At 40.9% G+C, this 22,910-nt stretch overlaps 1 protein-coding gene across 4 annotated transcripts in view; it reads left to right on the top strand.

Annotated features, from left to right (window-relative positions):
* SORCS1 (sortilin related VPS10 domain containing receptor 1) overlaps nucleotides 1-22,910 on the top strand; it is a 317,456-nt gene that overhangs the window by 216,972 nt on the left and 77,574 nt on the right. For all 4 annotated transcript variants that reach the window (XM_080403463.1, XM_080403462.1, XM_080403461.1 and 1 more), the window contains 4 exons: nucleotides 7,792-7,910; nucleotides 10,825-10,914; nucleotides 16,076-16,255; nucleotides 20,592-20,738. In XM_080403463.1, coding sequence (XP_080259589.1) covers nucleotides 7,792-7,910; nucleotides 10,825-10,914; nucleotides 16,076-16,255; nucleotides 20,592-20,738 — 536 coding nt within the window. The remainder of the gene's footprint in view (nucleotides 1-7,791; nucleotides 7,911-10,824; nucleotides 10,915-16,075; nucleotides 16,256-20,591; nucleotides 20,739-22,910) is intronic.

The raw sequence follows: 22,910 nt of genomic DNA, 5'->3' as shown, positions 1-22,910 counted from the left end.
CTGCATGCTTATATTAGCTTAGTGGTAGGGCACCACAAATTAAGACTTTCTGTTCAGGCAGTGACAGAAGTACTAATGTGAATATAGTGGTGGTGTCACACCTTCAGCCAGTGGGGACCCCTCTTGCAAACCAGTCATTTAGATGGAACTGCTCATGAGTCAGGAGGTCCCCAGCTCAGCTCATTGGCAATATAAGAAAATGTGTTGGATTTTCAGTAAGTGCATGCTCTGTTTTGCCCGTTGTTCCAGGAAGCATTGGTCTCTGGCATGGGACTACAGTGAGTAGCTGGAAGCAGTAACCTTGGAACATATCACAGCATTTTTTACCAGAAGACATTTGGTAGCACTGCAGGTCACAGGATTTTGAGACTGAGACAGGCTAAGAGTGTGCACATGGTCCATTACTCTAGTTACCATGACTGACTTGCTATATACAGATCTCTTGGCTACTAGAGCCTTCTTCTAAATACTAAATCTGTCTCCTTTTCCTGGACAAAGTAACCATGACCCTCCAATGGATGAACAAACATTCCTTCTCTGGAATGAAGCAGCTGTGTCACTGCCAGTGGGGTGATGGGGTGAAATGTGCTGAACTGAGAAAGGTATCTTTTTTTCAAGCTAAGGGTAATTTGCAAATATTTTTTTCATGGTGTTTTGTAGTTTGTTTTTTTTGTGTTTGTTTGTTTTTTATATTTTTGCATTTATTTATTTATGCTTTGTTTGGAATATCTCTTTTGAGAGTTAACCAAGTGTAAAAATTCAATAAATGGATTAAATTTGAAATGGTAGACTTGCCAAAACAAGGCAGAGAGAAAGAAGGAAAGGGGAGTGGTGTGGAAACAACTGCGCAATCTGTACAATAAAATAAAAGATTCTGCAGTGGAAATATGAGGGCTGGGCAAAAACCTGTTGAACTCAGTACAAATGAGAAAAAAACAACTCATTCTTGTGCTGGTATCTTTTCCAGCAGAAGCTGAGTAGTACAAGTGGAGCTTTAGGTGAGAAAAAATAGAAATGTTAGCAGAGTATAGTGTTAGCCCATGTCCCTGGCAGAGTTGTTTGGGAATATGTATCAGCAACAGCCTTAGTATTGGGCTTTCCCTGCTAGAGCACCAGTAACTCTCTATCTCTGTTCCCTGATTATGGTCTGTCTGTGCATTTTATTTATTGTGTTTATATACATAATGTAAAAGGTTTGCAAGGACCAAAATAGCAGTCTCTTAGCAGGTATAAATCAGTAAAACTTCAGTGGCATGTTGATTTACAGCTGTTGAGGATCTGGCTAGCAATGCTGTACCTGAGCTCACATGCTCCCTACTTATTTTTTTCCCCCATCATGATCCAGAAAAATCTGAACTCCTGAGCACACTGTGTCTCACCAAACTGGGGTGCATGTAGCAATGAACAAACCGAGTACAGACTGTGCAATTTAGTAGTATTGATGGAGTCAGATTTGCAGAGCTAATCATTGCCATTTATGCTTTTAATACTGTTGTGTAAATTTTGGAGAGTACCAGGCAAATTTTCATCATGTCAGGTGTGATGGTTTTATTTTTTAAAGGCTTCAGGCCAAATCCAAATCAAGTTGGAGTTGAGAGCACAGTGGTAATTTTTTTCTGGTTGGGAGAAGTTCATATGAACCTTATCTCACGTTTCCATTTGTACACTGGGTTGTCCCTGGTGTTCCACTTCGATTTTGGAACAGGATCAAAGATAAGTCAGCAAAGTCAGCAGGAATTCTGACTTTTTTTTTGCCTGATTTCAGGTCAGCACCCCAGTAAGACAATTAATCCCCTACAGTTCTTAACTACATGATAAGCTTCTCTTTGTTACATTCACCACCATAGTCAGCAGGCAGAGTGACTGGTGGAAGTTAAATCTATGTTTGCCCAAATGCAGCTTGAAGTGCTTACAGAAGTTGTATAAACATAATGACATGTGAGTTTAAGGTTTGTAAAGAATACACAAGTCCTGAAAGATCCTTAATTAGTGGCCTGATCTGTTTTGAGCTGGGGAGGGAAGGTTATTCCAGTAAGGCCTGATTCAAGCTAATTGACTTGGGGAGGTAATTTTTATTCAGGTGGTGCCTATTGAGGAATCCCGACTGTTGGTGAGAATTAGAAAAATGGATTCCTACAAGGCATTTGGAGACTAACTGGGTACCCACTGGCCCTCAAGAGAATGGCAAAGCTGACTCAGAGAATGTTTAAGTGACAGTTTCTATAGATGCAAGTAAAGAAAACCAACTATTATATTTATGAGATACAATTTGCTTATGTAGATAGATACCAATTGATTTTGAGTAAAGTTTTTAATTTATGTAATTTTAATATTTTTTTAGAGTGTAGATGAAAGAAACTAATGGGTTTTGTAATGGGCTGACAAAAATTAAGAGTTCCTCTGATCGTTACAAAATACTTTTGTTCGCTTTGCTTTTCTTTTGCTGTCCTGATTTTCACAGCAACTTCTTGAAAGGTGCTGCTGTGATTACAGGTAAGGCCAATGCCTCACCTGGGGTCAGGAGTGCTCTGCTTGCTGATCAACAGGGATGGAGCATCTGGCCACTAGTGTCTCAATCGCAAAGTTGTGCTAGGACTTCAATTTCTGTTTTCATAGAACATTGCTAGGAAGAATAAAATAATCACTGCAGCGGAAAAAACAAGTAGGCAACCTCGCCTGGCAGTGTTTTGCTAACATAGCTAGTGTGGTGAATTAATTCCTAAAGTGCCCTAAATCTGTGCAGTGATTTTTTTTTTTCCTGATTGTGATTAGTATTTTTTTCTGATCATGATTAGTGTTTGTCCTGGAGAATGACATCTGTTAGTTTCTCTAATCATAGCCTTATGCCAGAAATGGCAGAGGATATACTTCCCATGTAAAGAAAGATTCCCGACTCTAATGGTAAACGAAGAAAGAGTAGTAGCAGGATAAAAACAGATTTGTGAGTAGTTAGTAAATGGGATGGCTTCATTTCACTAAGCTTCATTACTGGTTAATTGCTTTGCAGTTGCTGAGTCCTGGACAGTTGCGAATATATTCCCCATATCGTAAACATTTCACAAATCAACATTCAGACCAGATGGAAATGGATAAAGAACAGTCATTTTGTGTGTTTCTCAAAAAAAAGAGTAGAAATATGAAAGTATGGGAGAACATTATTAAATTTTTTAATTAATTGCCATGGCAGGTTGTGGATGCTGAAGATGTACTTGGACTGCCAAGGCTCCTGGACAAATTCTTAAAACTTTTTCTAGGCTTCTGTTATTAGTCACTGTGGCAGAGGGGTTACAGGCCTGGGTCTTTCAGTGAGATATGTTGCTACCATGTTCTTGTGGTTCATTAGTTACAGGATGCATCATCCTTCCAAAGCAGAAACTATCCCTAATGTCTAAGCTGCTCAGTAATGAACTGGGATACTCCATAGTAAATCTGGAAGACAAACAAGTCATAGATTATGTGGATGCTCTTTGTATAAACCACTGTTTTGTCCTTAGTGGATTTATTTGTCAAGAGAAGGACACATTCCTCAATGAATTAGAGACAAGAAAACCAAAAAAGATACATTTGCAGTGAGTACAGTGATTTTTCTCTGACTCCTCTTGTGATCAGATAAGGTTTTTGAAAGATATGCATGCAAACTTAGACAAGAAAGCAGTGGGTATTGGGGTTTGGTATGTCATCCAAAGTAACACTCTGCAACAAAACGTCCTGAAGAAAGCCCTACTCTGCTTTAGGAAGGGATTTGAAACTCTCCTGTGTGTTTTTGCAGAGGCTGACCAGCCTCCAGTAACTAACAACCTTCCATCTCCACCAATTAAGCCAAGAAATATCTCTGGGAAAGACTGAATGCATTTCCCTTGAGAAGGTATTAGCATGGAGCTCAAGCTAAACAGAAAAGACTGAAGTATTTAATGGGACGGGGTCTCCCTGGCTCATAACTTTTGCTATGTGTTAGCATTTGCAATTCTCTTTCACCACTGAGACAGATTAATTTTGTCAGAGGTTTCCCTTACAAGATGTCTCCTCCATTCTTGTGTTCTGTGACTTTTCTTGCTTCCTCTTTAGAAACAGCTGCTGTTCCCTGAGAAGAATCCTACTCTAGGTGTCTAAAACTGTCAAAATCAAAGTGTCTGGGAGTGTAAGAGCTGGGAGTTGCTATGTTCTTCTCTCCAGGCACAGCATGACTTTGTTGTTGTATATTAAAAACAGCAGCTGTTGTTGGAGGTGAGGGTTCTGGAAATGAAAAGCATAATGTCCTAATTACCTATGGCAGGGAAAACATCTGTGCGGGAAAACTAATGAAATTAATTCTAGAGCTTAGCAACAGAATACATTAATTGACATTAATTAATGCTAAATTACAAAGCTCTGCCAATGGAATCACATAAAATGTCCATGAGAATCAAATGCCAAAATTAAATCCTTGAGTTAATGTGAGCACAGAAAAACTTCCCTTAGGAAAAAAGCAGGATCCACACGCCGCAAGAAGCCTGCTTTTCCTTCTTTCTGTCTCCCGTAGCAGAGGGAGTTTTTCTTGTTGTGCACATCTCAGGGCTTGGGTGGTTGGGAGATTAGCTTAAGCAATTTCAGTGCTCTGCCCTTTAGTAGTTATTACTGGCATTTTAGAACTGAAGCCGTGGAGAATTGCACTGTAAAAGTTCACAGGAATTGCCTTAGTAAATCTTCATCAATGGTACAATCACTGCTGCACAGACTTCTGTGATCAGAGCAGAAATAGACATACTCCCCATTCCTCCATCAAAACAGGATCAAAAATACTTCGGTTGCCTCTAACAGATTTCAGTCTGGCCTGCTCTTTAAAATTTCTGAGGAAGGAGATTCCTTAATCTTCTTTGCTGGCTGGTCCAAGGAGCACCCATCTTGTTACCTCCTTGTGCTCCCAGGAGAGATAACCCATTTGCATGGGAAGTAAGGCAGCGCTGCAGTCTCCTCTTAGTGTTTCCCAGATGACCAGTGTGCCTGTGGAAGTAAAAAGTAACAATGGTGGTGGTGGAAAAAGAAGAAAACAAGGTAGGAGTCAGAGGTCTGATCCTATATAGCTCTGTGCTGGGTGATTCAGTCCCGTATGTGGAAAGCCACCTAGTCATGTCAGCAGCTCAGACAGGGGGTGGTGGGGTCAGCTGTTTCAACTAATGCTGCCTTGTTTAAGATCGGGATTGCCAGGCATTTCACTCAGGAACCTTCTTGAGAGAATGAGAGAGCCCACCTGGAGTGCTGTGTTTAGTTCTGGAGTCCTCAGCACAGGAAAGGCATGGACCTGCTGGAGTGGGTTCGGAGGAGGGACACAAAAGCGATGAGAGGGATGGAACACCTCTCTTATGAAGAAAGGCTGAGAGAGTTGGAGTGGTTCAGCCTGGAGAAGGCTCTGGGAGCACCTTCTTGCAGCCTTCCAGTACTTAAAGGAGGCCTAGAAGAAAGATGGGGACAAGCTTTCTAGCAGGGCCTGTCGCGATGGGACAAAGGGTAATGGTTTTGCCCTAAAAGAGGGCAGATTTAGACTAGACAGGATGAGGAATTTTTTTAGAATGAGGTTGGTGAAACAGGTTGCCCAGAGAGGTGGAAGATGCCCCATCCCTGGAAACATTCAAGGTCAGCTTAGACAGGGCTCTAAGCAACGTGATCTAGTTGAAGATGCCCCTGCTCATTGCAGGGGGGGTTGGAGTAGATGACCTTCAAAGGTCCCTTCAAACACAAACCATGCTATGATTCTGTGGGGGCAGGTGTGGGAGGTTACCCTTCATGATATCATGGGTTGAATTAAACAGGAGGAGTGGGAACTGGTTGTGTTGCAGGTGCAGAGATGCATGCTTGTGCTCCGTCTTATGACAGAGAGGGGACATGCTGCAGCACATAGTGCTATTGGGTGGTGGAAGAGGCTCTGGCCTACTTGTCCCCCTTGTTCCTGGGGCCAGAGGGGCAGAGGGCTGAGCTGCTCTGAAAGGCTAGTTTCCTGAGCTTACTGGAACGAGCAGGCTGGGAGTAACGTAAGTTCCCTGCCCTCTCGTGGCTAACGCGGAAAAAATCATGTCCCTCTAAAGGGAAATACATTTTGATCATGCTGTCCAGGCTATGTTAATTAATGTTTTGCAGTGAGCTGCAAAACCATAAAATGTTATAAACTGCAGTGACTGATAATACTTAGCACTTATATATTCCAAGAACTCTGCAAATGCTGGGGTAAAATCATCCCTCATCAAACTTTCCTAAAGGTTCGTTACCCTGCATGTCTGTTTCAAGCAGAAGTCAACAGCCCTTAGAAGCAAGGAAAGAAATGTCAAATGATAGATTTTAATTAAAACCAAGATTAAATATGAGGTGGTAAAAATCCAGCCATTTCTATTTCAGTGTAAAATGCTACTTCTCTGATCAGAAGGTGGTAATTATATCAAACAAGGGGCTGTGCTTCTTCAACAAGAAAAAAGATTAGAAGTCGTTCTCACTTTAAATGCCATGTAGTGTTTCTGTCATATGAGTGCTAATACTAAAATGCCAAAATCCTTCTTCCTGTAAATCAGCTTTGTCATTAAACAAAGTGCAATTTCTTAATTGATCTTGAAAGAGCCCAAACTGAATAGTGAGGATCCGGTTCTGTATTTTAGGGTAAATTTACCACCATAAAGAAATTGAAATTGTTTTTCTTCAGGTGATGGATTATGAGATGAGTAGCCTGCAGTGCTTCAGAATAGTAGAGGACAAGCCATGCTGTGACAGTGGATGAGATGGCTTTAGGACTGCATTTAGGCCATTTGAAACATATGACTGACTGAAACTGCTAAGACCTCTGGTTTCAAGAGAGTGTAGAATGATTGCCCAAGTCTGCCAGAGTGCATCTACCTACACTGTCAACAGAGAAGTAGGTAAAATCCCTGAACAGGAGGTGGTCTGAATTACTTTGCAAGGTGATCCGAATTATTCTGCAGAGTGTAACTACTGTAGGAAACAGAGATGTGCTGTGGAAGGGGCTCTCAGTGGTAACGCTATGGGCCAAGTGTTGTCTGAAGGTATGCTCATATATGTGTATGCTATCATCCTTGGCCATGTTCTAAATTAATTTAGCACGTGACCGTCGACAAGCTGTCATGCTCTGCAGCAAATCCCACACCATGGGGATGACGGGGAAACTGTAGAGGCTCAGCACAGAGTATGTGTCCTGCAGCACAGACACAACTCTTCAGAACCCATAGTTACTCTGAAGGTCAGAGGACTTGAGCTGTTTATTGCCTCTGTAAAGGGTCCTTCACAGGTCTCTTGTTCCCTCACTCAGCTCCTAAGTGAGTCCTTTGAGCCTAAGCCTGGGTGGCATCCAAGTAAACACAGAAGGGCAGGTAACACTGCTGAATCATATATCCTTGACTAGGTTTCTGTCAGACCTGAGCCACAAGCAATACATTGTGCCACCTTCAAATGCTGCCTCTGGTCTACTTCCAGCGTAGAGTTGCAAGAGTGGTGTGGAGTAACCAGATCAGTTACACTGGGCTCTCTCTTGGTATGAAGGAGCAATGTATAGGTCTGATGTATGGTGGAATAAAAGAAATAATGGGAGGCTGAGGCAGGTGAAGAAGGAAGGAACTTAAAGGAAGAAAGTGTTCAAGAGTGGATTTACAAGGGGTGAAAGGGAAAGAAGTGTTTTGTTGCACTGAATGGATCGTATCATTTCATGTCACATGAGGCTGGGAAGCAGAAATGTTACCTCAGCAAACAGGTTCATGACATTAGGAAGAATCTGAGCTCAGGATCTCAAGTATCATGGTTTTGTTCTTTTCCTTGCAGATGCCCAATACATCACCTGCAAGATGCAGAACTGCAGTGAAGCCACTCGCAACAAACCCTTTCCAGGCTATATTGACCATAACTCCTTGATCGTCCAGGATGATTATGTCTTTGTTCAGGTGCAGAACACCCTCTTCTCTTATTTATTCTATTATTTTATATTCTATTATTCTATATTATACTATTTTATCTTCCAGTTCTTTGCATGTGTGTGCATGTGTGTTAGCTCTCAACTAATCAGATAATACTGCATCCAAATAATAAAGACACTGAGTGGATTGTTGCTGTTCATTACAATGCTAATAATGTTCCTTTTACCTCTAGTATTTTGTCGCTGAAGGGTAACAGAGTTCCTGACTGGAACCTCCACCATATGTAAGTGGAGTGCTCTGTGCCACTCCCTGCAATCTCATCGGCACTCTAGGTTGCTGCTTTAACCCCCCAGTTTGAAGTGATCTGTCAATCATCTGCTATTAAAAGGGAGTAGACGAAAGCTTTTTTGAGCGTAAGAGGGAAATAGAAAAGGAAGGAGGGAGTCAGAGAAAGAACCAAAGAAGTAGTAATCAGGCTTTATTGTTATGCCTCAGTTGTGTTTATAGTGAAAAGGCAGAAGATGAGATGTACTCAGCCAAGCTGTGTTCCAGGTGAGAGCTGGTGAATAGATCTGAACTACTGTGAGTGGGTTTCACTAAGCTGCTGCCAGTGTCCATTTAATTACAGCTGAAGAGAACAAAAATAACAACAGAATAGCAGGGAACATGGAGATGAACTGGAAATCATTAGGAGTAAACTGGTTTTCCAGACAGTTTATATTCTGCCATGCTTGGGGGTGGAGGGAAGAGAAAGGACAGATATTTTAAATTGAGTTGATTGCTAATTACCTTCAGTTAATGAACTCAGTCATAAGCACCAGTCTAAATCATCCACAAATAAATCTGGGACATACGTTCCAGAACAGCTTTTGTGCCTAGTGTGTCTGAGGCATAAATGGAATAAATGTTTATGTGGTAAGGAAAACAGGGGCATGCTTCACTGTTCAGCCATGGTCTCTCGTTTCACAATGACTGTATTTGTGGCTCAAGTGACACAGGAGCTGGGAAATTTTTCTTCATATGTGAATTGATTCATTATTTCATAACTGATGCCTTGGTTTTGTAGTCTTCAAGACTGCTAGTCTTCTATGTTCTGACCTGATGCTATTACACACTTTAGAAAGGCCAACCCCTTTACCTTATCTGAAGTTAATGCTGGAGAGGTTGACAACCTTTCTGGATAGCCCCTCTATTTTGATATGTTTCTCTTTCTGTCTATAAACTGTTGTATAGTGCTCCCAGCGCTGTCAGATTTTGGCTTTGTTCCACCTGTATGCTAGTTGCACTGTAAGGAGGACCATGTGAGGAGAGGCAGCCTGTTAAAATGTTCCCCTTAATGCCCGATGGGACTTTCCACACCTTTATATTCATGTTCATAATACAGTTCGAGAAGGTATCATATAATATTTGGATTTTGGAAGCTCCCATTTTAATCCTTAAACTTTGTAGGATTCTTAAACAGAAATAAATATAAATAGTCAAAGAGCTATTACTTGCCAATCATTAATAATTGATGCTTACAAGTATGAAATAATAATATTATAATCCCTGGAAACAACCTTTGCTTTGTTCAAGGTAGTGAGTGAATTCACTGTTGGCTGTTAATTCAAAATGGGATTCTTGAAGTGGTTACATATGTATCTGGCTGGCAACAAACAACTAAATAACATGCCGTTGCAGATGCTGGACCGTGCCTGCCTTATCCCGGGCACTGTTCTTCAGAGGATGAAGGGCCCTACACCAGGCTGTGAAGGCTTGAAAGAATAGATGAACACCCTGAGCACCCTCCCCTAGCCTTCCCTACCTTCCTCAGTCTCTGTCTAGCTTTCTGCAACTAAGGCATTTGGAATGAGAATTTGTAGGCTCAAAAGCACAAGGATATAGGGAATGCGGGATTATTTCTCCCACTACATCGTGTTTTATTTACAAACTCACACTTTCTCATAAACCATGCTTTTGGCTTTCCTTCTCCTAATTTTGCCCAATTCCTTTAAAAATTTTGTTGCAGAGCTTTAGAAAAAGATATAGTTCTGATTTTACTTAATCTGGTATGAATCTATCCTCTGTGTATCTTGCATTTGAAGCTACTGCAGTGCATTTTAAAACACTTAGTACTGAAGAAAAGTCTTGATAAGCCCAGATATCAGGCAATTAAAGCAAAGTTCTGCATGGAGAATCCCTTGGAATATTTATTCTTCAGTATCTTTCATCCAAGGATTTAAAAGTACTTTACAAACATTGATTATACGTTCAGCAGCACTGGAAGCCAGATAACATTGACAGCTTTTTTTTTCTGTCCATTTTTCCCCCTTAATAGGTGGTAGGAAATTAAACCTCACATTGCTGTAACACAGAATTTTCAAGGTCTTGCCATCAGTATTTGGGCACAGGAATAAATGGCCAGATTCACAGAAATGCCAAATCAGCTGAGCTTTTCCTGCCTTCAAGATCTGTCAATGCTTAGCTGATCTTATAACAAATACATATGATGGCTTGTACAGGACCACATAGGAACCAAACTGGAGGCAGAAAAAGAAATCAAGCACCATGTCTGCCAGTCTGCTGATCTAACCAACAACCTACACAGCAGCTCTGCAGACAGCAAAGAGGAGTGTTTTGTGGTAAGGCAGAGAAGAGCTGTGGTATCAGCAGATGGCATAATGGCCCAAGTGAAGTCAGGACTTCCTTCCTCCAGACTTTCACCTGAAATTCTGGCCTTTGTCCCTCTTTGCAGAAAATGAGATTGCTCTTGCTTTCTTTTTCAGCCACTGTCAGTTAGATCAATGTTTATTCATCAGCTGTTATTACAGCTGCAGTTTTAAGCCATTGCCGCCAACACCATGGTATTTCTCTTGACAGCGTTTGCTTGATGTTTTTCCCTGATAATAAAAAAAAAATATTTTACAAAATCCTGAAGATAACTTTCCTGCTTCTCTCGTAGTTGACATCAGGAGGAAGACCACATTACTATGTTTCTTATAGGAGGAATGCATTCACACAGATGAAGCTGCCAAAGTACTCCTTGCCCAAGGTAGGTTGCTGTTGCTGGAATGCCCATATAAACTTACAGATACTCTGATTGCACAGAAATTCCTGAATCCAATACAAGTAACAGTAACTGGAAGATGACATACAATGCGTGAAAACTCATTTACCAGAACTGCAAGCAAGAAAGGGCTGAAAACAAGCTCAGCACTTTGGCTAGTCAAGGACATCAGCATGAAATGTAGACTGATACCACGGCCCATGTCAATTACCATTTCTTTATGGTTAGTTAATTAAGTTTTGGAGTAGACTATCTTTTCTCTTTTTTTGGTCTTAAAATTCCCTTCTCCTGTCCCTGTCCTATGTGGGTTGCTTTTTGTGCTTTGCCTCATTAGCAGATTTTAATGGGAACCAAGCAAAGAGATGTCTTTGTGTGTCTGCTCCATATCTTCCCTAATTAAGAACAATGGTGAATTAGCAGTGGAGCTTGAAAGGCTATTGCTGCCTTCTAGAGCTGAATTTTTTAAAAGACCTGTATAAAATGTTAGCTCCGTTTTGAGGAAATCGCCATTTTGCAGCTGGGCTCCTAACAGCTTCTTAACAAAGAGAGGATTTTTACTTTTTTTTTTTTTTTTTTTTTTTGAGGTCTCTTCATTCTTGATATAGTCTGGTTTAAATGAAATTTAAGCTCAAAGGTAGCAAATGATCTTGTGGTTTCTATGTGAGGTCTAACATCTGGAGACAAATTAATTCCCAGAAATTAAGCAAGGAATGTCAAAAGGAGAAAAAGAAAGTGCAAGGTCAGCCAGTTCCTAGAAGTTGAAAGCGCAACAGATTTTGTAGGTGGAAATATTCAGAGGGATAATTTGGCTAATATTACAACTGCCTGTCTTTGGTTCCTCAATCCAATTGACCTGTTTGTAGTAGACTGACAAGGTGACCTTCATATAACCAGACTGCAGCTCAAACCCAGGCCTTCAATGACATACCTGACCTACTGTGCTGTTGTACCCTTTGCTCCTGTTTAGATCACCTGAAAACCCAGTTTACAGGACATTCAAGGACCCTACCAGAAGCCATGATATCTTCTTGGCTCTGACACAGGGGATCTGTGGTCTGCCCCGAAATCTTTAGTCATGTTTAAAGATAGGTTGGTTGGAAACTTCCTTTCCTAGCAGGAAGGAATTACTGTCAGTTCAGATACAATTTAAACAGGTGTTAATTTGAAGTAGCCCTTAGGAAAAGAGTTGTGTTTTTAGCATGGTTATTGAAACACCCCAATCAAATTTGTCATTTACAGCTGATTCAGATTATCTGTAGAGAGACGGCTTGCTTTGCACTGGTTGTCTCCTTTAGCCCACATATTTTTTCCAGCTATCCACTTTTTCAAAGAGATCTCTGGAGAGCCAGGGAAAATGTACTACTATTAAATTGCACTGTGTTCTCGGAGAACAGGAATTGGAGCAATACATTCATGTTATTTGACCGAAATAAAAAGGCAGATATATAAGGAGATAAGATGCTTTGTCATAATCTTGGAATATTTTTAAAGACTGAAGAGCTACATTTGGCTTGGGAGGAGCTACAGTGGAGCTGTGGCTGTCTTGGAGGCTGCTATCAAAGCAAGATAGCCGCTTTTATTAAAAATGCACAAAAAGTTATACTTTTCAAGGAATTGAAACAAACAGCTTCTTTTAAGCCTAAATTCTCTTTTATCTCCTTCAGCTAAGAAAGAGGAGCTAAACATGGTAAACAGTACTAAGCAACTTCTGGAACTGAAGATGGAAATATCAATGTCTTTGCCTGTCGCTCTTCCTGAACTGGAGGGCCGTGACGGCAGACAGCTTTGGCAAGCGATACAGCTGCTCAGGCAGGAATGGCCTCTAGCAAATCAAAACTGAAATAGTCTTCTTGTTGGCATTGATAGCCTGGTAGCCAGTTTGATTAAAAGCCTAAATTAACTTGAAACTCTCTCCCATATAAGATGCCTGCATATGTCCATACAGGTTGTGTTAAACCTGTAAATAGTCTTTATTGAAACCTGTTAATTTCTGCAGTGATGGTGATCTGTGGGTTGGCACTGCCTATTCTGTATCACAACACCACAAGGTGGGCTCTGTCACAGACTCTAATTTCACTCATGATAATCACCTTAAAGGTGCACACAGGGTACATTCACTCCATTTTAAACCAATGTACTGGGCAGACATCTGTGAATACTGAAGCAAGACAAGTGATTTATCTTTTCAAAAGACCTGTCCTTAACTGGTGCTGGGCTGAATACTGATGGCATGGGTGCATGTTGTACCTCTGCTTTAAATTCAACACTTTCTTTCAACCTCAGGATGTACATCCTGACAGAAGAAGCAATAACCACACAAAAAAATCCTTAAATACAGACCTTAAAAAGTCCCAGTAATTGACAGCATAAAACAGGCATTACACTGCCTGCTGTTTAACTTGCTAGGAAGAAAAGTTCCCTGACCAAGTGCAAAAAGGGCAATTGAAGCATGTTTAGTAATTCAGAAAGCCTTGGCCTTTAGTCATTTGAGTAGATACCTGATCAAACCCATGCACAGCATCATGCTCTTACTTTTGTCTTTGGAAAGCCAAGAGGGACAGATAATAGAACAGCATATTAATGTACTTCCACTGTGTGCTGGAGCAGAGAGAGGAAATCTCAGGCTCTCAGTAGGCAGATGCATGGGGAGCCCCTGAAGATGACAAGAGTTTGAGAAGGGTGCCTTGCTTCTCTTTCCTGTCCTTTTCCCTTTCTGTAGAGAGGTAGAATGAATGTTGTAGTGGAAGATGCAGTGAAGCTCTTGCTCTGTATCAAGATGAAGGCTGTCTTTTTGTATTATTCCTCCCCCCCAAAAAACCAAACCCCACCCTGAAAAAAAACAAATTGAAGCAAATATGATACAATGACTAATTTTAATTTCCCCGGTGTGAAAACCAAAAAAATCCTGATGTGGGTGAAAGACCTCTTTGATGTACATATACTAATCCATTTCTATCAAAGCTTTGCCATGTTACTGCATCTATTGGACAAGACCATATTAAGAGGAAAAGTTAATTGACCCCCAAAGGCAAACATTTGGAACACTGTCTTTTTTGACTCTCTGCACTATATGTATATTATGACAATTCTGTCTCAGCCTCTGCTTCTCCAGCCCTTACTGGAATCTTCTTTAGACTTGCATCTTATGGCATGGTCTGATCAAATTCAGGAAGCATCTAGTGAATAGATTAACTTGTTTGCTTCTTAAGCATTTATGAAATTGCCTTTAGTTTTCCTTTGTGTTGGTCAAAATATCTTTTTACCTCTCCCCTAGTTATTGCAAAACTATTGATTAAAATGTAAAGTTAATGAAACTGTACATTCACCAGACAAAGCAAGTTTTACTCTGTAATCTCTCCCTAGGTTTGAATAGAGTGGTCTGCCCCTGTGTGTATGCGTGTTTGCAAAAGTTTAAACTTGGGATTAGAGCTATGCTAGCCAATGTTGCCCAATGAAGCACATTGGGAACACTTGCTCACGTAGGTCTACCAGCAGATTGACTAGGCTGACAGTCTGAAATACGGAGTCTGAAAAACAGCTGCAGCAGTAACTTCTACTAGCACAGCTGGAGCTGAGAGAAGATATCTATTCACAACCACCATTAGTAGAAGGCAGCGGGCCTTATGTTGCCTTTCCTGTTACCTCAGGACTTAAGCCAATCTCTTCCTCCCCAAAACCAGCCCATCTTCTGGGATTAGTTTTTCACCAGCTCAAAGCAGCAAGTAAATCAAATGAATATTCATCCACTCCATACTCACATCTGAATCTGGACAAAGAAACAACTGTTCTGAATCTTAACTTGGTGGTGAATCCACTTTCAAATTTATAGATCAGATTTCCTCAGTATATTATTTTTCATCTTTACTTTACAAGGCTCCATCTGGAGGTATTAATTCACCCTACAAAACCACGACAAAGTGAATTGTCAAAGGCTATTAGTAACAGAAGAAAGAAGTAACATCAGCTTCCAAAGAGTATATTTTCTAATGAAGTTCCCAGTTTTGCATATAGAAAGCTCTGGCTGAGATTCATGGGAGCAGAATAACTTTGGGATATCTGCCCAGAACAGACAGAACAGCTGAATCTTCTGGGAATCACCTGGTGCTAAGAAATCTGCATTTCTTTTCCTACCTCCACAGATTTTTATGGCACCAAAGAACTCAGGGTGCCTGGGCTGGGCACATAGAACCTGGGATTTTCATTATAACAGTTTCTCTCTTGGTGGCTTTTTCCACAGGGTAATAATTTCTCCAGGCATTGAAAGAGGGAATCAGTTTTAATAGTTTCTGGTTGTTGTTTGTGGTTTTTTGTTGGTTTTTTTTTTGTTGTGGGTTGTTTTTTTTTGTTTGTTTGTTTTTTTAATTATGCTATTTTTTCATTGCTTCCTGCCTGTTGTAATATACAGAACAAAGTAAACCAGAACCTCGCTTATAACACTAGTGATCTAACTACAATTCTGCTCTTTACCTCTTGTAAGGATTAGGGTTGACTTTCTGTTATATTTTGGGGTGGCGGGAGTGTGTAGCACAGTAGTCCAGGGCCTTGGCTTCTAGTTGACACTGTCATTGGAAATAATAAACTGCAGCAGCAGCACTGACTGCAGACATTAAGCCGTTAGATCCTCCCTGTATCAGTCCCCAAGCATACTTGGTTTCTGAATGCTAGGCAAGAAACAGATGTTTCACATGCTGCTTTTTTCTTCTTAAAAAAAAAAAAAAAAACAAAAACACACCACACCACCACCACATTTTTAATATCTGTGATTCCACAATTACAAGTGGAATCACTCAGGTGCCAAAAAAAGCTAACACATAACCACCACCCTCCTCCCCCAAACAAAGTACTCATTAAAATGAAAGTGTTGGTGGAGGGGGGAAGTGCTGCTGTGTAACACTGTACTGCCAATGTAAATGTTCAATTAACACCTCATCAGTTAATTACTGCTTTGAAAATTCGCAGAAGAAAGCTGGTGTAAAATATTCCTGGATGGAATTACCCGCTTACAAGAGTGTCTACAGTTGTCTACAGTTTCCAATTAAACTCCAGCCTAAATATATCTCTTGTATCCCCACAATTACTTTGGTGCCCTTGAAAATGACAGAGCAGAGCTCCCTCTAGTAACCTTCATCTCTTTTTCTTTCCCCAGGACATGCATGTTATCAGCACAGATGAGAATCAGGTGTTTGCAGCTGTTCAAGAGTGGAACCAGAACGACACATACAATCTGTATATCTCCGACACCCGAGGGGTGTACTTCACCCTGGCCTTGGAAAATGTCAAGAGTAGTCAAGGGCTGGAGGGGAATGTGATGATTGACCTCTATGAGGTATGTCATAACTCCAAACACTTTATTCCTATCTCAGGAGCTCATACGATGCCAGTACCCTTTCCTTGTTGCGCACCAGTCCCGTAATATGCATGTGAACAGAGCCAAAAAGTGACTGAACACATAGCTTTGTCCTCCTTTTGCTTAAGGGCCTCAGTGGAGCCAGCTGAGTTTCAACGCCAGGTTTTACACAGGTGTTGAATTCAGGCCCAGCCTAATATTATGAACAGATTCACTGCCGTACCCTTGTGTAGGTTCTCAGGTGAGGAAGCGCTCAGGCCTCTTTCATGCATAGGCAGATAGGTATCGGAAGAGGTCATGGAAGAGTACATTCAGTCCCTAAGAGGAACTCTAGCCTTCTCAGCCAAAATCCTGTTGACCCACATTGGTCCAGCCTATGGCTCTGAAAGCTCCCAATACTTTGAATAGCATTGTTCTCCAATTTGTGTTGCATTTCTGACAGCCTCTAATCTCTTGTTTTAGAGGTAAGGGGAGACAGCAGTTTTCAGCTCTGTCACCCTCCTCAACTTGGACTATTCTGGGAAATGAAGTGATTTTAGAAACGCCCTCTAGGGCTATCCCATGAGCATGGAAACTCTCCTACCTCATGTTGATGTCCCTTTTACCTCTGAGCCTTTTTCTGACAAGTGCATTCTGCCTAAGCTCCCCTGTAAACCGTCCAATTTACATTGTCTTCTATAACAACTGATCCTAAGAATAGGGCTTTTAATGTGCCCTCACACATCTTTTATCCTGCTGCCTGTTTTAGTTCTGGAGACAGCACTCAGCTAAGTAGAAATTCAGTTCTCAGCTGCTGGTTTGAGGGTCAGCTTCTCTTTTCAGGTCTCCTCCAGGGGGTTTTCTGACCATTTAGAATAAAGACCATGAACTAGATCTGAGTTTCTGTGCAAATAAGATGCTTCCCATATCTCCCCATCGCTGCCTGAATATTAGCTCTGCTGTATAGTTTGCCTTCAGCTGCCCTTTACTTGGATACCACCTTGAATTGTCCAGAGAGTGCAAGTGTTGTATGTAGACGCAGATGAACTGTAGGAGGATGGGCACTGGCATTTCAGTCATTTGGAGACTTTTACTATTAATCTCTCTGCAGCGCTGGCAGCCCATGGAAAAACTGTTGCCTCTTATTACTGTCAGCTTGAGAAGCAGTTTTACTGCATTATGTAAAGGTGTCCTACATCCCAGGGGGAAAGAAAAGCCTTTGTTTTGTTTTATTAGGCTGACACCATACAGTAACCTGGATTGAAATTGATGGAATCAGACTTGTAGCGTCATATCTGCTGATTATCTAGATAGAAGGAATATTGGCTGACACTGAACCTGGCACAAACCTTCCTTTCAATTTGATGTTCTAGCTGGAAGGGAACAGAAAGCCAGCCAGCATGATTCTCTGAGTAGGGTTGTTGCAAATGATGAATGCTCTAGGGGTAAATGAAGACGAGAGAAGAAAAAAAATCCATAGATAAATTAAAACGAAGTGAAGAGATTGCAAATTGAGTCCTGTGGTGACAGTGATATATTTGGAAAAGCAAGATTATTTGAGAAGATGCCAGAGGAAGCCCTGTTTAATGTGCATGTGTCTGTGTGCATGTTTGTTAGGTGTTACAAGTAAGTTCTTCTAGTTGCATTGTAGTCAATGCGTTTGTGTCTGTAGATTCCTAAACTGATTCTACATCAAGGGTAAAACTGCTCAATGCTTCTCAATCAGGAATTGTGTTGGGCATAAAGAGAAAACAGAAATTCTTTCATGGTGCCTCATCACGTTTTCCCTTCTCTTCTGTAAGTCACCAGGAGACTTTCACTGAGACCTTGCTACTTCAGTTGTGGGCTCTTCTGCTGCTGGAACTTGTAGAAGATGAGGCTGCTCCTAGAGGGATGCTAGTCCCCCTTCTGCATGTTGGATAGAGCAGGGTAAAAGAATAGCCCTTCTCTCTACCACCTTCCAGTGCCACTTCATCAGTAGCACACTGGACTCAGCATTCAGTGGGTCTTCAGTCATAAAAGGGCTGTCCCAGACAGCCTGACCATCTCCTAGAGCAAGGGAACAGCAAAAATCACTGGCCATTGGGTCTGAGTGTCCTTTCTAATTCCTGCACCTCTCCACTGATATGGTATGGCTCTGCTTGGCTCTGTAGTTGGACTGGTCTGCAAGAAGACAATCCTGCCTGTGGGAATCCATACCTGAAGAGATAACAGACTGTGAGGACATGTGTCTATAGCTATGGTATATATGCCTGTTACTCTGGGACTTACTTTTTTTTAGCAGGATGGTTGTTGGATGGGAAGTATGTTTGATGTATGAAGTTGGTGATGGGGAGTGAAGAATGTGTTTTGAGTTGTGTGTTCGAGTCTCTGGTATGGATCTTTCTAAAACTCTAGACAGCATTTCTATCTGCACACGACACATTCAGGGTAGTGAGGATTGTCTACAATGTTCACGTGGGAGCTAATGGAGGGCTTTTCTCTGTGACCACTGTTGGTCATGCACTTACTTTAATGAGTCTTTCTTTTTCACGATTCTATGAACAGCAGGGATGAACAGAGATCATTGTGCATGTCATGGTTGTGTTTATGCAATAGGTGTATCTCTTCCTACTGAGAGCACACAAACATGTATAGTGTGTGTGATCTTTTCTTAAGATAAAGCTGTCCAAGACTGACAGTATAACTTACATTGCTTTCTCAGGAAAGGATTCTGAGTCCCAGCCCATGACTGGAATCATAAAAAGAAAAAATCACAGGATTTCAGACCACATTTATCACCTGATATATAAAATGCTCTTTAATCATTTATGGCCACTATTTCACAGGGACTATATAATACAACTATTTCAGGACAACAACAAAGAAAAGTACAAATGGAGCTATAGGCTCTGGCCTCTGGTAGTAAAGGCAAAACTATGCTATTTTTCCAGCCCTGTCTATTCATGCAGTATCACTGGGAGACAAAGTACCCTTGTCTTTTCAGGGTGCTTTTCTGCTACAACAAAGAAATCCTGAATACTTAGTTGGGTAGCACCAAACAATCCAGCTAATAAATTGAAAATATTATCTTCTTATGTTTATATCAACAATAGATTAGTTAACTACTTAATTTAAAGACAATTTGAAGTACACCAATGTTCTGTACCAATGCACTGTCCACTAGCAGTACCACAGCATGTGACCAAAAGTGCAATACAGTCCTACTCAATGGGAGCTGTAGCACACAAATCCAGCCACATAATTAAATCAGTTGAGCTGGAACAGCCTCTGAATCTGCTGTGTAACCATTGGCCTCATGATGCCATTTAAGTAATAATCTTTATGAGTAAAAAGTCTTGATGAATGATTCTGTGCACTAGTTCTACATCATAAGAAGAGATGGGGTGGATGACTGAACAGACTTGCTGGAAATCAGAAAGTTTTTCACTTTCCTCCTCCTTCTCCCGATTTCGCTTCCCTTTTTATTGCAGCACTCAGATTGCAGAATGGCAGCTTAACAAATTCATTCGCAAGCTGCAGCAGCTATTGGGCTATTGATTTTCAGTGTGCTGAGAAGATGGGAACATTCTGCAGTGTGAATTGTGGTCTGAGGTTGACTCTTTATCTCCCCACTAAGACACTTTTGGGCTTGGTTCCAATGTGAGTCTGTTAGCATCACATCTTTACAAAATCCTCCTGCAGGTCTATGGAGTAAAGCTGTTGGATAAAACACCAGGAAAAATAAAAGGATGAGAATATCATTGCTAGCTCTGTAACTAGCTTTCTGGGTTGCCTTGCTTGTCACCGGTGCTTTGGCTTCCTCAAAATACAAAACTGTAATAAAAATACCTCTGTGCCCCAAGTTATCATGTTGAAATACTGATAATTATGAAACACATTGGGATCCTTAGATGAAGTGTCTTAAGCAGTCTGTATGAGGATAGAAGCACAGAACATGAAGTTTATAGGTGTGCAAGGCCAAAATTGCTGCTGTTTCCTGCTGCTGCAGTGCAAGAGCCAAATGATTGCTCTATACATATTTTGTCTTTCGGGGCAAGGATGCCTACACAGTTGAGAGATTGTCACTTTACAGATAATGCTATTGACATCTTACTATGTTCACATGCTGATTCTGAAATATAAGCTTTCTTTTCCTTTCCAACTGTGATGGTCTTATCTTGTCCCCAGCTCCTCAGTTTGCCTTCCTGTGATGCTCCTTGGCAATTCTTGCCCTGAAATCTACAGTACTGACACGGGCGCCAGATCTCTGTTGGGTTTGACAGGGCAAGAGAGACACATGCAGAGAACCTGCATCGGCTTGATCTATTTTTTCAGCCATGTCAATTTTTCCTAGGTAGCAGGGATAAAGGGAATGTTCTTGGCTAACAAGAAGATTGACAACCAAGTGAAAACTTTCATCACCTACAATAAAGGAAGAGACTGGAGTTTGTTGCAGGCTCCGGACACTGATCTGAAAGGAAACCCCATTCACTGCCTCCTAGTAAGTACCTGGGGGGGAACTTGGGGGGTGGTAATGTCCCAGAACAATCTTTTTCTACCAGGTAACACAAGAAGGAGAGGGCACCTCTCTCCGTGCAGTGCATCTCATGGAAGGAATACTGCATATTAAAAGCGCAGTACACAAGACTTGGGCTGCTGGGTGGTATTGCAAGAGCTGGCATTGTAGTTTAACTGAATTTCATTTCTGGAACAAAAGGAATCATCGTAGATCAGCTTCCTTCTGCAGAACTGATGGTCTCCCCTCAAAAGGCAGGTGAGGCTGGATGCTGTTTCTGCGCAGTTGATTCTCTGGACACTAGATGGGAGGAGTGAGCTTTTGTAGCTCAGAACTTCCAGGGACCTCATAACGAGACAGGCCCAAAGGAAAGGAGGGCTCTGGTTTCTTTCAGGCCACTCTGTTGGCAGTATTAATATTTATCTTTTTAAGCTCAGAAGCCAGAATCGACACATTCATCCAAATATATGTATATCTATGTGCTGGGTGTATATTGTATCTGTCTCTATACTTATTGATATAGATCCACAGGCAGACAAGTCTTTAATCAACATTATATGCAAACTGTTTCCAACAGCGAAAGTGAAATATAAGCAGTGTGAATAGAATTGGAGATCTCTGTCAAATAAGAAAGCTTAGACTGATCTCAATGTATTTTTCAGCTGATATAATCTATACGCAGTAGTGGGATAATACTCCGAACCCCACCCTCTGGCATTCTCAATAGCTTTTATATCACACAATTTCTAACATGGTTCCAGGCAGAATCAGGGGCACTATTTAATCTGCTCTTCCTCCTGCTGTCCTGTACCTGCATGTTATTTTCCATCATAAAAAAAAAATATATAATAATTGTCATTTTTAATTTTGAGGCTCTAAGTTTGTTAGAATCTGAATCCTTGTTGTATTTTGTGCTAAGTAGCTGAATGCTGCACTAATCTCTTAACTGAACCCCATGCATTACTGCAAGAGCAAAGAATAAATAAGTTGGTATCTGAAGCTGTTCAAAGAAATGGTTTGGGTTTTTTTTTTGGTTGAGCCAAAATGCAAGCCTTTCATTTTCTGTCCAGTTTGGAAAAAAATAAATAGGGAGAACTGGGGGTGAAACAGAAGAGTTACTTTAGAGCATTTGTTTGTATTTGTTTTCTTCTTTTAAGTTTTTAAAAATTGTAACTAAGTGTATTTTTAAATTAAATCTTTTTATGAGATGAAAACCCAAAAGATGACATTCAGAAAACTTTGCAGACATAAAACAATTTAATTTTTTGGAAGGGACCATGTGTAGAAGCCTTTGTGTTTCAAATAGATTGTAATCTAATTTTAAATCAAGTGAACATATTTGGTAAAACCCTTATGACCAATTTTGTCAGAAACCCAAGATTTTTATTATATGATAGTGTAATATTTTAGGGAGTGAACAAGGCAGAAGAAATAAAAAACATGCAGGCAAGTAAACACTCGAAGTAAACTTTATTCTTTTTGCATAAATTTGAAGTTTGAGTTCTGAGAAAAGGTCTTTCTTGGCATTGCTGTGCACTGATCAAGAGAGATCTGACTTGCTGTTGTGGCTATAAATGAATCAGAGGTACTGCTCTGTGGAGTCCTTATGGAAAAGATGTTTGCAGGAACTGTGTATTTTGTATACAAGTGTATGCTGCTACTGTAGTTATCCACAATCCAGTGGAAGTCGTTGTATGACTGCGTATAAACCAGGACTGGATGTTTTTTAGGGAGAGAAGGGATTATGGCTGCTTTAAGCCTTCCCATCCGTACTGTAACTGCTACTATACTCATGGGCACCTGAGAACACAATTCATTTCAGTTAAAATTAGATCAGATATTCCTGGACAAGCTGAAATTCCCTTGAAGATGGTAAACTTGAACAAGTCAGGCAAGGGGTCATGAGCAGGGGCAGAAGTGTAGGCACTTGTAGGGATATAGTCAGACCTCACCCAAAGAAGCTCTTGGTCTTCTGTGGATTGTGTTTACATCCTTGTAGCTCCACTATGCACAAACGACTGTTTAAACACTGGTTGATTTTTATTTTGCTTTCTATGCAGCCATGTACTTGCTCTGAGAATGCTTCCACCTGTGCAGCCTTAATGTAGGCTTGTTATCCTGTTTGCACTGGAAAGCAACCGCTTCTTAAATGCTCTG

Source organism: Falco punctatus, assembly GCF_963210335.1.
Source record: "Falco punctatus genome assembly, chromosome: 9".
Taxonomy (NCBI): Eukaryota; Metazoa; Chordata; class Aves; order Falconiformes; family Falconidae; genus Falco; species Falco punctatus.
The sequence above is the reverse complement of the archived record's forward strand: the minus strand, read 5'-3'. Positions and strand labels throughout refer to the sequence as shown.